This window comes from Polyergus mexicanus, unplaced genomic scaffold (assembly GCF_030449975.1).
Source record: "Polyergus mexicanus isolate NDT 795.1 unplaced genomic scaffold, iyPolMexi1.0 SCAF_21, whole genome shotgun sequence".
Classification (NCBI taxonomy): Eukaryota; Metazoa; Arthropoda; class Insecta; order Hymenoptera; family Formicidae; genus Polyergus; species Polyergus mexicanus.
Window position 1 is genome coordinate 2,211,208 of NW_027223341.1, and position 15,961 is coordinate 2,227,168.

Below are 15,961 nucleotides of genomic sequence, written 5' to 3' on the forward strand. Positions count from 1 at the left end.
AAAATGAGCCCCCCACCCCTTCCCCTGGGCGGTGAGGGGGGGCAAGTTTGAAATCTTAAATGGGAACCCCTATTTTTTATTGCATATTCGGAATCTTTGGCTAAAAACACATACAATTTGTCTGAAACATTTTTCTCGATTCATGATAGATGGCGCTGTAATCGACGAAATTCAATTTCTTCGATTTCTTCGTAACAATCTATGTGCCGTAGTTTGAGGGATTCCCAGTTCTCGTTCTATTTGACGGGTACTAATATGGGGATTTTGATGAACCATAGCCAAAACTGCGAGCAATCTAGGGTCATTATTATTATGAAGTCTATTCCTTCGCCTTTCGCGATGAAGTGGATTATTACGAGATCTCCTTTCAATGTTTATAATTTGTTGATCAGTAGGATGGCGGCGATTTGGGAATCGCTCCGCATAAGTACGGGCAGTAAGTCTGTAATTTCTACCACATTCGCCAAAGGTTATAAGAATATCGACTACTTCTGTAGGCGTATAATTTGCCATTTTACCAGAATTTTATCAGAGTACAAATGTTAAAAAAATACATAAACACTTGTGACTTTGGCACTAAATGGACAAAATTTTGGAGGGATACTTAGAGGAACTCCATCAGATGGAAAGTCCAAAATGTCTCGGTACTTTGCACCATTCAAGTTGCCTAAAGGGCAGGTTACGCTAAAAGCAGTTTCTTGAGAAGTAATTAATGAGTAATAAAAAATAATGAGAAGTTTGTTTTAAGACTAATTTCGAGTATTAACAATGAAAACGTGGTATTTTTATTGTTAATTTATTGCAGAATCGTAAGCATGGGTTCTCAGTAAGAGAAATCGAAGAAATTGAATTTCGTCGATTACAGCGCCATCTATCATGAATCGAGAAAAATGTTTCAGACAAATTGTATGTGTTTTTAGCCAAAGATTCCGAATATGCAATAAAAAATAGGGGTTTCCATTTAAGATTTCAAACTTGCCCCCCCTCACCGCCCAGGGGAAGGGGTGGGGGGGCTCATTTTAACGTCATTGTACGTCCCCCTCGAAATGACAAAATTTTGATTCTAAACATTTTTTCGTAGTGTGCTTATTTTTCGAGTTATTTGGCTGCCTAAGTTAAAATGGGTCACCCTGTATATATATATATATATATATATATATATATATATATATATATATATATATACATTTTTATGATTGCAATATGCGTGTTTCTTGCAAATATAAAACTCAACTTCTCTGGTAAGCAGAGCAATATAGAAATTGCAATATAGAATAAATATAATAAAATGCCAAAATTATTTTATTTTTCTTATTGAAATACACATTGTACCACTTTATCCTTGATATGTACATTATGATTTGCGATATGTATCACAAAAATATAAACGCTTAAAATTTCAAAATAAATTACTCTTAAGCTATAGGTACTCACTATGACCTGCAACGTGCAACGCAACACTAAAGCTACCTAATAAGTATGTTTAAATATCCAGATCAAGACGTACTCATTAGGCTGCAACTACTGTTGCATTGCATTAATTTTTTATTGTGATTTTTAAAAAGTATAATAGTAATAAACATATTATTCAAAACCATATATTCATAAAACAATATATTATATATATATTTATATACACATATATGTAAGATATATAATTAATCTATATAAATTTTTTCAAATTAAAGAAGAGACGAAGAACCAAAAGCAAAGACAGATAAAGGGAGAGAGAGAGAGAGAGAGAGAGAGAGAGAGAGAGAAAAGAAGAGAAAAGGAAGAAGAAAGAATTAAATATCAGGTAAGAATAATTAACATTTTGTTTGATATTATGCACGTTAATGTATATAGTGTCATGTGTCATGTTGAAGTTAACTTTTTCTTAATTTTGATGCATATAAATAACATTTATTCAGAAAAATAATTACTTATATATTCAGAAAAATAATTATTTATATATATTAGGTTTGATTTTCGAGTTTGAGTTCTTTATTGGATGCGAAATTGAAATAAAAATTAAACTTTTCAAAAAAGTATAAACAAAAGGTAAAGTAACTATAAAGTAACTTATATTTTATTATTTTCTAATTTTGAATTTTTTATTTTTATTCTTACTATCTTTATATTTTATACATTACATTATTTTTATAAATTAAAAATGTCATTACGCAAAAATTTTAAAAAGTTATCCGTGAGTCAGAAAAATAAAAGGCTTCTTAAAGCTTATAAATTTTTACAAAATATTGAAATAAGTGATGCTAATGAGAATATTTTCTATTTACAGGAAAGTCTGAATTATTAAATAATGATATAAACAATTATGAGGAACATGAAGAAAGTCAAATATTATACTTGGATAGCTTCGATATGGAATCTAACTTGGATGTACAAGTAAAAGAAACAAGTGAGAAAATTATTATTGTTTTCTGTATATAGCAGGCTTATTAAGTATATAACAGATTTTATCAATGTCTTTAAATTATTACAAATTTTTCTCTATTTTTATTTCTTTTATTTTCTACACATTTTTCTTTTATAATTTTGTTAATATTGCAAAATATCTGTTAAATATATTGTATAAAGTTGTTAATGTTTAAAAATAAAATATTACAATTTTTTTCTAATTGTAGAATATGAATATTCTACATTTATTTTAGTATTATTTATTTAGATAAATACTGCAAGTAAAATTATATACAATTTGTAGATTAAAGTTAAATAGCAATTAATAAAATTTTAAATTTTATCTAGATTATAATAAATAAAATGATTATAAATAAAATGTTTGTATTTTATAATATTTATATAATTTTCATTATAATTTTTGTTTCTTTTAATAGATGCACAACCAATCAACTATTCACAATCAATATTTCATCTAACCGATCGACAAAAACCAATTATTATCTACGAAGAGAATGCAGAAAATATAAACAGAGAGGGAAAAAAAGAATTGCATGAATTGTGTTGCAGTAAGTATAGAGATAATTGTTTTATAATTAATATTTTAATAAATATATGATTTAATATTATAGTAAATATGATTTAAAATGTATTTAGTGTTTTTTTTTCAATAAATTTTTGTGTTAGACAACTTTTCTTTATATTTTTTACTTTTGAAAATATATAAATAGATTTATTTTATTATTTCTTTGTGCATATTAGTTGATTCTCTCTCTCTCTCTCTCTCTCTCTCTCTCTCTATATATATATATATATATATATATATATATAATTAGACATTATATAAAATCATATGTTAATATGTTAAAACATATAGGTAAATTCAAGTAACTTAATTTATAAAATTAAAGATCTTTTTGGACAGAAATTGTTTGAATAAGTGAAAATCGAACAATTATCTGTCCGATTTGCCAAAAATCAATTCAATATCTGAATTTCCTGTATGAATTTCCTGTAGAATTATGTCAAAAATTGAACTGATAGAAATATATATATTATAAGATTATTAGTATTTTGTAGGCTTTATATACACTCATGACAAGAATTTGAATACGGGTATAGATAATGAATAACGCGCCGCATAGCGATTAGCGACTGAACTATTTTATAATACTTTGTAATAAGCTGCAGATTTTGTTCGGTTTTTGCTGCCAATTTGCCATCAAATTGCGCACTCTAGATCCTGCTCAGTTTTTGCCGACAATCTGATGTCAGTCATGTCAGCAAGCTTTGCTCGGTTTCTGCCGCCAATTTGCTGTGTAGTTATGTTAGCAAGCTTTGCTTGATTCTTGCCGGCAATCTGCCAGCTTAATCATATATATAATTAATATGCATATGTATTAAATATTATAAATTTTGTTAAATATAGATGGTTGTCGCGATGACATTCAAAAGATTATACGATTGTTAATTACGATCCAACAATTATTATTAGATGAACACCCACATTCTTCACAAAAAAATACTACAAATTTAAACTTACCAATTGGAACACCAGAAGCACTAGAGAAATTTAATAAATTATTAATACAAGACTCCGTATCTTTGTTGCAATATGTAAGTACACTTTATCTAATATGTAAGTACAATTAAATTTAAAAAACAAATGTATATATGTATAATACTACAATTACATGTTTTTACAGAAAAAATTAATTAAAACTGTAGGAGGGAAAGATGCAGAACAACATGTGAGAAACGCACTGAAACTTACTTTAACTGATAATTTGGCGTACAAACTTTCATGGACAGGACAGAAAAAAACTGTGGAAACGAAATGTATGAAATTTGTTGACGTCATTATCGGTATTTATGTTTTCTTAGATTTTATTTTAATATATCAGAATTAATAATATATTAATATTATTTAATTTAAAAGCATTACTCACGCGCGCGCGCACATATGTAATGCTATTTTTTTATTTTGTCATTATGTTTTTATGAAAATAAAAATTGATCATTAATAGCAAGAAAATATATTTATACTGAAAATATATAATAAATGTATAACAAAATTTATAATTTATAATTTTAATAATTTTATTTTAATCACTTTATCATTTAATTTTTGTAACAAAATTTTTTCAGAAATAATCATCGATATTAGAGAAAAGATTTCTTCGCATTCTGTCCAAAACATAATAAAAAATTGGCTTCAGCATGCTGGAGATAGGATTAATCAAAACTCCAAGAGACACGCTAGTGAAAAGAAGAAATAGAAGAAGAAAACCCAGACAGCACAAGGATGTCCTTAGGACGTCCAAAGGGCATCCAGGACATACATGTAGGATATCCTCAGGATATCCCATTGTAATCCTCAGATCTCCTCTGGATGTCCTGAGGAAGAGTAAATGATAGCCGTATATTAACCTCTGGAGAATCCAGGGAGATCCTGTGGAACATCCTAAGGATTTTTATAGGATATGTTAGGGATATTTTTCGTATGTTTCAAGGAGCAAATTTTAAAATTTAAATATAAATTAAAATTATATTTTGTTATTTACTGCCAATATTAAAAATCTAATATTAAAAATAGTTCACCGTTCTTTAATATTTGAGGCTTTCGTGCTATACATGAATATTTTATGTTTGGCTCCCGGGTTTGAGTAGTGTAATATTTTCTAAACAATCCAATATCTGAATTCCCTATGTTAGGATTGCATCAGAAATTGAACTGATAGAAAATAATTACATTTGTAATTTCCTGTCAGTTGCTCTTTGCAAGCTTTATATAATTCTCATGACCAAATCTCAAATACGAGTTCGCGTGTAGCATAGCGGTAAACCAACGAACTAGCGGTTGAATACTATTTTTTGTAAAGTTTTTGGAATGTTGCAAACAGTAACATTTTTCATGAAATATTAAATAAATAATAATTTTGGATATATGAAAATGTGGGCATCAAATTCAATTATTAATATTAAACGAAATTAATGTTAACAATTAATTGCACATATATATGTCCTCTGGAAATCCAAAAGACATCCAATATAATAGACAGGGCAGATATATCCTACAGACATCCAGGGGTTATCCAGTGGACATTTATAGGACATTAATACTTATTATAATACATAAGATTTCTAAATTATATTAAATAGCCGACACAACTAAAAATAATTATGTATGCATATTAAATTTTTATAAATATATTTATAATATCTTAAAACATCCTACAAATGTCCTGAACCATCCTGGACATATTCAGGATGATCCTGAGGATGTTTTGTGCTGTCTGGGAAAAGTTTCAAAAATACTTTAAAAAAATTTTTTCTAAGGCGAAAAAACGTATTCTGTGTGATATTAATTATTATTTTCCTTTATTATTTGATTGAAGGCTGCTCAATTTAATATATTGTTTTTCACAAATATTTACGTAAATGCGTACATTATTTTTTAACGTCAAGCAGCATGTTCGCATACTCAAATTTAGTTTTTGTAATAACGATTTATTTCGTTTACTTTACATTTTTTCATAAAGATATACTTACATTTTTCTTATAAAGATAAAATTGAAATTTTTTTAGCAATACTAAAGTACATATATGGTATATGTATATGCTTATATTTGTTTTTCTTTCATGCAATATTATAAATTTTTTTCATTTTAAATAGAATAAAGCATTTCATTGTCAATAATAATCTATGTGCAATTATATTGCAAATTTTTTATTTTATTATCAAATTGATTGTATTATAAAAAGTTATTTTTATTATACAAAAATAATTTAGCAAATGTTGTATTTTGCAAAGTTCTAATAAAATGTTATTAAAAAATGTATACTAAGAGTTATATTTTTCTTTAAATAAAAAAATGTAAAGGGCGTTTTTTAATTCATCGATTGATTAATCCCATGATGCACAAATGTAGCAAATCCAGGACTTTGCTGTCCTTGCGCATCGTGAGATTGATCAATCGATGAATTAAAAAACTCGCCCAAAAATATAATACTACAAATAGAACGGTTCTTAACGGTGACATTTTTTTGATATTTAAAAGAAGTCAGATTGTGGAATTCTTTTAGATGTCAATTATATGATGTCTTTCTTTCCTCTAAAATCGACGCATTGGAGGACTTATTGATATCATAATATTATCATTTTGATGGTGTTTTCGGAAGTCCGATTCTTAAACTTGAGTACTTTACGAATTTCTTTTGATAACATATTGCTCACTGGGTAAAAGCAACGTGTCCAATTGAACGGTGCGCAAATAAAATGTGGACCATCCAAATGTTAACATAATGATGTCAATAAGTCCTCTAATGCGTCGATTGTAGAAGAAAAAATGACATCATATAAATGACATCTTAGAGAATACTACAATCTAACTCCTTATAAATGTCATGAAAATGTTACTATTAAGAATTGTTATTTATATTATTATTTTTATATACTTTATTATATAGAAGAAAAGTACCCAATAATATATATATATATATATATAACTTTTTTATTATAAATATATAGAACCTATATATCATACATATTTTAGAAATGTTGTACATTTGAATAACACAAAATTTTTTTGTGTTTACATATAAAAATAAAAAAATTAATACTGGTGTATGTAATACACAGGACTGTATGTATATCAGCACCTCAGAGGTAAATTGTATTAAGTAACAAATTTGTAATTTTCAGTAGAGACTGTTTAAAATTTTTATTAGCTTTGGATCAACGCTAATTTGCAACACTTACAAAGATATGTCAATAATAAAGGTGATATCATTATAGATTATGAATAAATTTTAGCTACATTTGAATTGAAAATTGTTATTTATTATAGTGACTAGTACAATTTACCTATGAGATGCTAATATGATCCTTACATATAAAAATAATATATAATAAAAGTAATATTAAAATTTGATTTTTAATACTTTTCTTATATTTATTTTTCTTATTTTATATTATATTTACTCAGGTAATTGCCATATTGCACACAAGTAAAAAATATTTTTTCTGAATGTTTCATTTCTTCTTTTCATGTCGCTTTGAATGTTAATTTATTCGATCTCGAGCATGCTATAGCCAACTTTTTATTACAGTTTGGATCGAATGAAAAGAAACTAATACTGGTGATCACTTCTGAAAAAAATTTTAATAATTAATTTGGTAATAAAAAATTAAAATTATAAAGTTATTATAAAATTATTAAAAATGTAAATTCTTTAACATATATTTACTATTTTCTAAAATAATATCAGAATATATTATATTTAGAAATTATTAATTAAAAAGTGTAAAAATATAAATGTTTCCAAAAGAAATTAATTCTTGGAAGCAAGTCTTGAACGTAAAAAATATGGAATGAACAATTAATGAAAAAAATTTAACTAAAAGTATTAATCTCCATAATAACACATTAATTAAAATATTATGGAAAAAATGCAACAAAAATGTTATAACTATTTTTTTTTACATTTTGTAAGATTACAGACAACATTTTATTAGATTACATAATATTTATATATAATTATAATATTTTTATTTATTTAATAATAGTATATATATAATTTTTATTGATTTAATAATATTTAAACATCTTTTTCAACAACATTTAAACATAACGATAACATATAACAATATTTAAACAACATTTTTCTTTTTTTAGTTATATTTTATTATTATTTTATCATTTTGTTTTTTGTCAATATATTTTTATAATAATGAAAATTGCACTGAGCACAAATAGCAAGAACCCAGTAAACACTAGCGAACGGTAATAACATCATGCAATATAATATGCTTTTGTACGTATTAAAAATTGTTTTGTACGTTTTAAAAATTGGAAAGAAAATTATATATTCAAAGTAAAAATAAAATTAATTTATTAAATTATGTTATTAATTAATTTAATTATTTTATTTTAATTATTTAAATATTAGTTATATATTTTCAATCTTAGAATATTAATGAAAAAATGCATAAGATTCCAAAAATGACGCAATCGGTATATAAATATTAAGTACAATGTAATCAATCTGCACCATTCTTTAAGCAAACGTTTTACGTCCACGAGTCATGCATTGTAATGTGCCTAATGCTTTGCTTATGTATATACATATATATATATATATATATATATATATATATATATTATACATGTATAAAATATATTATATATATATGCATGTATATATAAATATTACACATACACAAATGATCAAGTGTTATTTCTCTTAAAAAATATATGGAAAAGTACATGTCACACAATATGAGCAATGTTGAAATTTTGTCTTCAAACTATGCAATAAAGACACATCTATATTTTACTATCATCGACACGCTTAGATATGCTTCGATATCTGCGAGACGATACAGCAGTAAAAATACGCGATATTGTCTCAATTCAATATATTGAACACAATGCAAAAGGTTACTTTTTCTATTATGCATGTTTCAAATAATAATGTGTCGGTAATGGCGGAACTAAAAACGTCGGTATTATCGATATTTTTAGTTACGTTTGGATGAGGGCGCTAACCCGTCGGAACTCGCCCGTCGCTTTAGGATCCCCTTAAGATTTCTAAATTATATTAAATAGCCGACACAACTAAAAATAATTAGTATGCATATTAAATTTTTATAAATATATTTATAATAATATCTTAAAACATTCTACAAATGTCCTGAACCGTCCTGGACATATTCAGGATGATCCTGAGGATGTTTTGTGCTGTCTGGGTCATATATAACAAATGTGCAAATCTTTATGCCAAAACCTTGATTGCTTTCTGGAAAGTTTGGCGGGACATCTAAATAAAAAATCGTAAGTTACTTGAAAGACGTTTGGGATAAATGTATTTCGAAGCGAGTTCTTCATTTAAGTGTTTAATATTACATTATTTATGAGAGTATGTTTGTGTCTTGGAAACGAACGTTAGGCCACAAAATAATATTTTCACTTCTTTCAAGAATTTAATATATTGGATGATTGCATAAGTTCGTGCCCGATTTTCATAGATGGCATTAAGTTACTGCATGGCGGAGTTCTAATGTTTTTGTGTGATAATTGTTGCTTACACCGAATAGATGACGTTGTCTTATGTTAATTTAGCGTCAGACATTGTTCAGATAAGTCCATTTGTGCATAAGAGAAATCATTAAAAATGAAGAACGAAAGGTGCATTCGCGGCATGTAATGCTATATGAATTTCGGAAAGGCGTGAGTGTTGGGATTGCACAAAAAAATATTCAAAGCGTTTATTTGGACCGCGCTCCTGCTCTCTGAACAGTCAAAAAGTGGTTTGGCAAATTTCGAAATGGTGATTTCAACATGGAGGATCAACCCCACTCTGGACGGCCTTCTGGCATTGATGATGACATTGTGCATGCCTTAGTGGAAAGAAACTCAAGGATTACAACTGAGGATATTGCTGAGAGGCTGAACATCGATAATTCAACCGCTTTTCGTCATTTAAAAAAGCTTGGATTCGACACTATCCGGTTTCACGACTTTGAACAGCATGCGATACATGTCGTTGCCTTGCTTCATTCCCGACGCGATTACAATGTTATTGCGCACTATTTCAACGCAATCTTCTCGAAAACATACTTCGGAACCAATATTTGTGCATATACCCACTGAGAACAAGTTTTTTTGTAATTTCGAAACGAACAATACCTTCTCGATGCGGGCGTCTTGCCACACACCGTCGATTAACTTTTTAATCTGTACCGTTCCTTCTCCGACAATGTCGCAGTTTTCATTATTACCAAGCGAGATAGTTCCGCCACACTTGTTCACTTGATAGTCGGTAAGCCACTCCCGTCGGTAAGTGAGATGTCGCGACGCTCCACTGTCGATGAGCCAGACCTCGCTTTGGCCTGCCGCCATCAGTTCTCGTATCTGTTTGCAGGTGAATTCTGCTTGATTTTTGGGCGCACATTTCACACTTGACGCACTCGGTTTTTCACTAGTTTCCACCATGAACGCGCAGTCGCGAGATTTTTCGTCGCTATCTTTCTTTCGACGCGCACTTTCGCATTCCCGCGCAAAATGTCCCATTTCATGGCACTTATAGCATTCTATCTCTTTCTTTGGTTTTCGCGATTTCTTCTTATCACGTTCCTTTCTCGTTGCGACCAGCGCGCTTGCTGCGTCGTCGTCCGCACTGAGTCGTATGTCTTCTCGTATGAGCCTCTCTTGTAGATTGTTCAAAGTTTGTCGATCCGGATCTACACTGTCCCACGCGATCTGTAGCGTGTTAAACTTTGTAGTCAGAAGTAGTGTATCTAGGCCGGTTCTAAGCCATGGTCCTCTGAGGGGGGGTGAGGGGCGAGGGGAAACCGGCGGGGGAGGGGGGTGACGTCACGGGGGAGGGGGAGGGGGCGACGTCACGGGGGGAGGGGGGTGACGTCACGGGGGAGGGGGTGACGTCACGGGGGAGGGAGATGACGTCACGGGGAGGGGGGTGACGTCACGGGGGAGGGGGTTGACGTCACGGGGGGTGACGTCGGGGGGGGGGGTGACGTCACGGGGGTGAGTATGACGTCACGGGGGGTGGGAATGACGTCATGGGGTGGGAATGACGTCACGGGGGTGACCGCGGCGGAACCGTAGGCAAGGGGTCCGCGGAGAGGGGGAGGGGACCGCGGCGGAACGGTAGGCGCGGGGTCCGCGGAGAGGGGGAGGGGACCGCGGCGGAACGGTAGGCGCGGGGTCCGCGATTAGGGGGAGGGGACCGCGGCGGAACGGTAGGCGCGGGATCCGCGGAGAGGGGGAGGGGACCGCGGCGGAACGGTAGGTGCGGGGACCGCGGAGAGGGGGAGGGGACCGCGGCGGAACGGTAGGTGCGGGGACCGCGGGAAAGAGGGAACGCGAAGGTACGATGCCGCTTGTAGGTGTGGCAATGGTGTTGGAAAAGAATGACGTTCGCGGGAGAAAGAGATAAAGAGAGATAGCGCGAGGCATACATGTACCGATGAGATAGCGCGAGGCGATGCGAGAGAGAGAGCATATGCGTGGCGGCGCGAGGCGATCACAGGCACGAGGGAGAGGATGACGTTCGCGGGAGAAAGAGATAAAGAGAGATAGCGCGAGGCATGCATATACCGATGAGATAGCGCGAGGCATGCATGTAGGAAAAGGAAAGAAGAAGGTGTAGAAATAATTGATGCTTTAATTACAATAATAATAATAATTTATTTCATAATTGTGTATATTACAATGTGTGTGTGTGTGTGTGTGTGTGTGTTAAAATAAAAATAAAAATAAAAATAATAATAATAAAAATAATAATAATAAAAATATATATATATATATATATATATATATATATATATATATATATAGGCGGCGCTCCTTCTGAAACAGAAAAATATTAAATATTAAAAATTAAATTTATATTAATATAATATTTTTATAAATAGATACTTACATTATCCTCCTGGAGCCGCAAGCTCTTCCTCCCAATCCTCCTCCCAATCCTCCTCTACCTCTTCCTCTAAATTTTCTTCCACATCTGACACCTCTTCCTCTTCCTCTTCCTCCGGCTCCCAATTCTCCTCTTCTTCGTACGGCTCCAAGCCGAAAAGAGGCCGTAAATAAAAAATATCTTCGTATTGCGTTGGGTGCACGCATGCACACTCGCGGGCTTCGCGAGTGTCACCCCACAAGCTCGCATGCGCCCAACGCAAATTTCCTCTCATCCACCGCATGTATCGGCGGTGGATGACATCAATTTGCACGAACTGAAATATATTATTAATTAATACATATCACACATAATGTCGCACACACATACCAAAACACTGAACACTACTTACCAGATTAAGACGAAACATTTTTATTCGTCGTTCTTTAAGTCACTCACTTCTGACTGTCAAACACTTTGTGACAAACATAACGGGATAGACATTGTCTCAAACATTTTATAGTAGGAGATGTATCACTTACGAAGAACGCTTACTCTCAGCTCTTGATAAGAAAACAAAAGTTAGCATGTTTTCACGAGCGAATATCTAAAGCCTTTTAAATATGAATAATATATTATAATATGTAAACCACTATCGAACGACTATCGAACGGCCATTGAACGGCTATCGAACGGCTTTGAACGACCATTGAACGGCTTTTGAACGGCTTTGAACGACTATCGAACGGCCATTGAACGGCTATCGAACGGCTTTGAACGACCATTGAACGGCTTTTGAACGGCTTTGAACGACTATCGAACGGCCATTGAACGGCTATCGAACGGCTTTGAACGGCTATCGAACGGCTTTGAACGGCTTTGAACGACTATCGAACGGTTTTGAACAACTATTGAACGGCTAACGAACGACAAAACAATTATTTATACACCATTCAAATATTTAAAGTCTATGTGCATGTACTGAAATGTAACATCCGTAGCCTGATAAGGTGGCTGACGCCGCTATCTAACGTCACGTACTGAAATTTAATACTCGCATACTGGGATATGAAAGAGGAAAAGGGAAGAATAAGAGAGAATAAAATATATTTTAACAGTAGTTTATTCTAAATAATGTTTGGGTGAATCTTTATGATGATTCGTCCACCAATTGAATATTTTAAATACATTTTGTAAAGCGCAATTTTTCAAATGTTTTTCACAGCGCATAGTATTAGTAACATCTAGCTTATTTAACGAAGTGATATCTTCATAATCCGCATCCAAGGTCTCAATAATAACGTCGTTTCTCGCATCATCGTCAAGTATATCGACCAGCCATTCTCGTTTTTCGCATCCTTTAACGTACACGATAGGAGATGCTCCATCTTCATCTTCCGTCGCACCCATCACAGCTCTCGTAATTAAACGCCTAGCGAAGCTGTATGGAACGTTTCCATCCTCCCATTGAAGTCCATGATGATGTCCGATTAACCATGAAGCTTGGCATCTCTCAGATTTTGTAAGCGCACGCCATGGTACGGGACTTGCAAAAAAGTAATGAGAGAGAACAGATCCATTTCTCAATATCGCTACTTCCTTCACGACAAAGTTTCTCCCAATAATGAATCCCTGCAGATCCACAAACGTTGGCGCGATCATGCTGATAATATTACCGTACGATTACAAGAACGATGTACAACTGTTGCCGATCGTCAAAATCTCAATCTTTATATATTTTGACATTGGAGGGGATATTTGCTGATTTAGGTAATTTTACGAACTACGTTGGTCAATGGGCAATATTCGACAACACGATCGTGCAAGATGAGACAATAGGCGGTAGTATTTGTCGGTATATCCTCCTTGCACTCAAACTCTAATCTCACGTCCACGGTGGAATTTTTGACAGACTCGTTTTGTCGCGAGCAATCGATAACCGCGAGAGGACCGCAATGTAGAAATTTTGAAATGTTTAATAACACATCATCATTATCACATCCGTAATAAGATTTGCGAAAACGAGAATACATATCGAACAAGAGGGCGAATCTATTTTTATCGAAATCTAAATTCAAATCATCGTAGGGATAAAATTCCGAGTTTAGATAGAGTTTAACGTTGGTCAATTTGCAGTCGTCGAATGTAGTAATATCTTTTGACACAGCATTTTTTCTACCAGTCTGCAGCGCAAAGATCACGTATCGCGGCTTCTCCAGCTGAGAGGCGGCTTTCACGGTCCACGAATGCTTGGTCGTATTATGCAATAGAGGAAATTCGTATAGATCCCAAGAGCGAAAACTGATATTCAAGTATCGCCCGCTTTCCAACGCGCGCAGCAAGGATAGTTTATTGACCTCGCTCAATATTACATGCGGCATACGCCATTGTATCTTGAATAATTCGATATCAGCTTCAGTCGAAGCATGTCCAAATATGCAATTGTTGTCGTTGCGCGAACGTATCAGAATTAATTCGTGACGAGCGTTGATCACAATTCGCTTATAATCTTCGCAAAAACCCAATAGTATGTTTAGCGGCACGCAAAAATTGAAGTAAGATTCAACAGCATTATGTGACATATTCCACGCAGCATTCCCCAAGATTTTACCTTTCTCGGTTGTTAGAGAGATATAGTTTTTAATCGTGGAAGTTATTCCAACGTTTCTGTTGCGGTCAATCTCCACACCGTCGAGTTCATATCGAAGTTCATCAAACATAAACGCGACACAATTGTTTCCCAATACCACTCTTCCCTCTTCAGCTACTTTACGCACCATCAACTTTCCTTCGACGTATAGAAAACTTTCACATGGTAACGTGTACAAATCTTGATGCTGTATCGGTATCCGTATCTCGTCGCTATATCCAAGCGTTGTGTTGGCGTATGGATTGTACGTATGAGTCTCAATCTTGATGATACGATCGTCAAAGATCGGCTCATCTCCGATATTCAAGATGTCAATCATATTGTTATGTATTTCGTACGACGAATCCCAATGATTTTAAAAACTCGCGATTCAACGCGCTGAGCTTCTTTTTAGCGTAACCAGATATCTGATTATTGTCAAACGATACAGCAGCCACTCGCCTTCTCGCAAAAATATTGTCCCTCGCAAAGATATTGTCTCTCGCGTGCTCCGTGCTTCCGTTCAACACAAGTATTTCATTTGTCAAAGGCTTTATTTTTGCCGCCGCCGTATATGCAATCTTACGGTAATTTCCTCTCCTCGAAAATCGAGCAAATGTCCTTCTTGATCAACAATGCGTATCGTTAAATCAGTAATGCTCCGTGCGACGATCGGTAGATAAATGATCTGTGCTGGCGTTTCCGATATTTTATATCCTGGCGGCACGCTCGGTGAAAATTCATGTATCGTGTGTACGCGCTTGTCATTGCTGTACGCGCCAGTGGTTACGCTGCATTCTACACGAATAATATTTACGCTAATAATATTTATTGGTACATCCGATTCGTGCCATTTCCGAGGCTGTAATATACGATTCGACGAGAATCCCAACAACGATCCAACGTTGCCCGGTTTACTAAAATTTATTCTAGACACATTTGATTTCACTTTTTAGCGTATTATGATTAGCGCGAAGCGTTATTGGATATTCATCATGTTCTTCGTCATCAACAATATCGTTGGAATCAACTACGCGTCGATGTCGTAAAATTGCATGTCGGAGATATTCGTTTATAGCGTGTAATTCGTATGATCCCTCGGGAATCGTAATTTCCTTATCGTCGTTATCAAAATAAAATTTATTATTCCAAGAATTCACGTTCGATATCGTATGATACGTTTCAAAGTCCGTTAAACCAAGCTCGTAATCGCCATCGTCTAAATCTATAGCCGGAAAGTTACTTACAGCAAGCACGCTACTCTTGCCGGTCAACGTAAGTGTAAGTGACATGCTGGAAAACTGTCAAACGAATACTGAGTCGCGATGGTGAATTGTCAGGCTTTAAATTTATATCGATCATCGACCGTTTGAAGAAATCCAAGACACAATTGTCCACAAATACTTTGATTATAATTTTGATAGGCCGTGTGATTGTATTCTATATTTGCAACATTCTGTCCAAAATATCGCACTAATTCCTTGGGCGGTCGCAGATTTCCAAAACTAT

At 33.4% G+C, this 15,961-nt stretch overlaps 2 protein-coding genes across 4 annotated transcripts in view; both read left to right on the plus strand.

The window, feature by feature from the left end:
• Positions 1-217, plus strand: part of LOC138942155 (uncharacterized) — a 4,839-nt gene extending 4,622 nt beyond the window's left edge. The window contains exon 6 of the mRNA XM_070312206.1: positions 150-217. Within this exon, the coding sequence (XP_070168307.1) occupies positions 150-217 (68 nt within the window). The remainder of the gene's footprint in view (positions 1-149) is intronic.
• Positions 218-1,367: 1,150 nt separating this feature from the next.
• LOC138941983 (uncharacterized) lies at positions 1,368-6,107 on the plus strand. Of its 3 annotated transcripts, XM_070311982.1 has the most exons (8): positions 1,368-1,477; positions 1,689-1,798; positions 1,963-2,043; positions 2,282-2,401; positions 2,838-2,969; positions 3,830-4,017; positions 4,107-4,266; positions 4,549-6,107. In XM_070311982.1, the coding sequence occupies exons 4-8, from the start codon at positions 2,365-2,367 to the stop codon at positions 4,677-4,679; spliced, it is 648 nt and encodes a 215-aa protein (XP_070168083.1). In that variant the 5' UTR covers positions 1,368-1,477; positions 1,689-1,798; positions 1,963-2,043; positions 2,282-2,364; the 3' UTR covers positions 4,680-6,107. The 3 variants fall into 3 exon arrangements, with proteins under 3 accessions (XP_070168083.1, XP_070168082.1, XP_070168084.1); XM_070311981.1 differs by lacking the exon at positions 1,963-2,043; XM_070311983.1 differs by lacking the exon at positions 1,963-2,043 and having other exon boundaries at positions 1,370-1,477; positions 4,107-4,239.
• Positions 6,108-15,961: the final 9,854 nt, after the last annotated feature.

Coding starts and splice junctions, on each gene's coding strand:
- LOC138941983 (XM_070311982.1), top strand. CDS start 2,365: ATGGAATCTAACTTGGATGTACAAGTAAAAGAAACAA. Junction 2,970..3,829: donor ATTGCATGAATTGTGTTGCA/GTAAGTATAGAG, acceptor TGTTAAATATAG/ATGGTTGTCGCGATGACATT. Junction 4,018..4,106: donor CCGTATCTTTGTTGCAATAT/GTAAGTACACTT, acceptor ATGTTTTTACAG/AAAAAATTAATTAAAACTGT.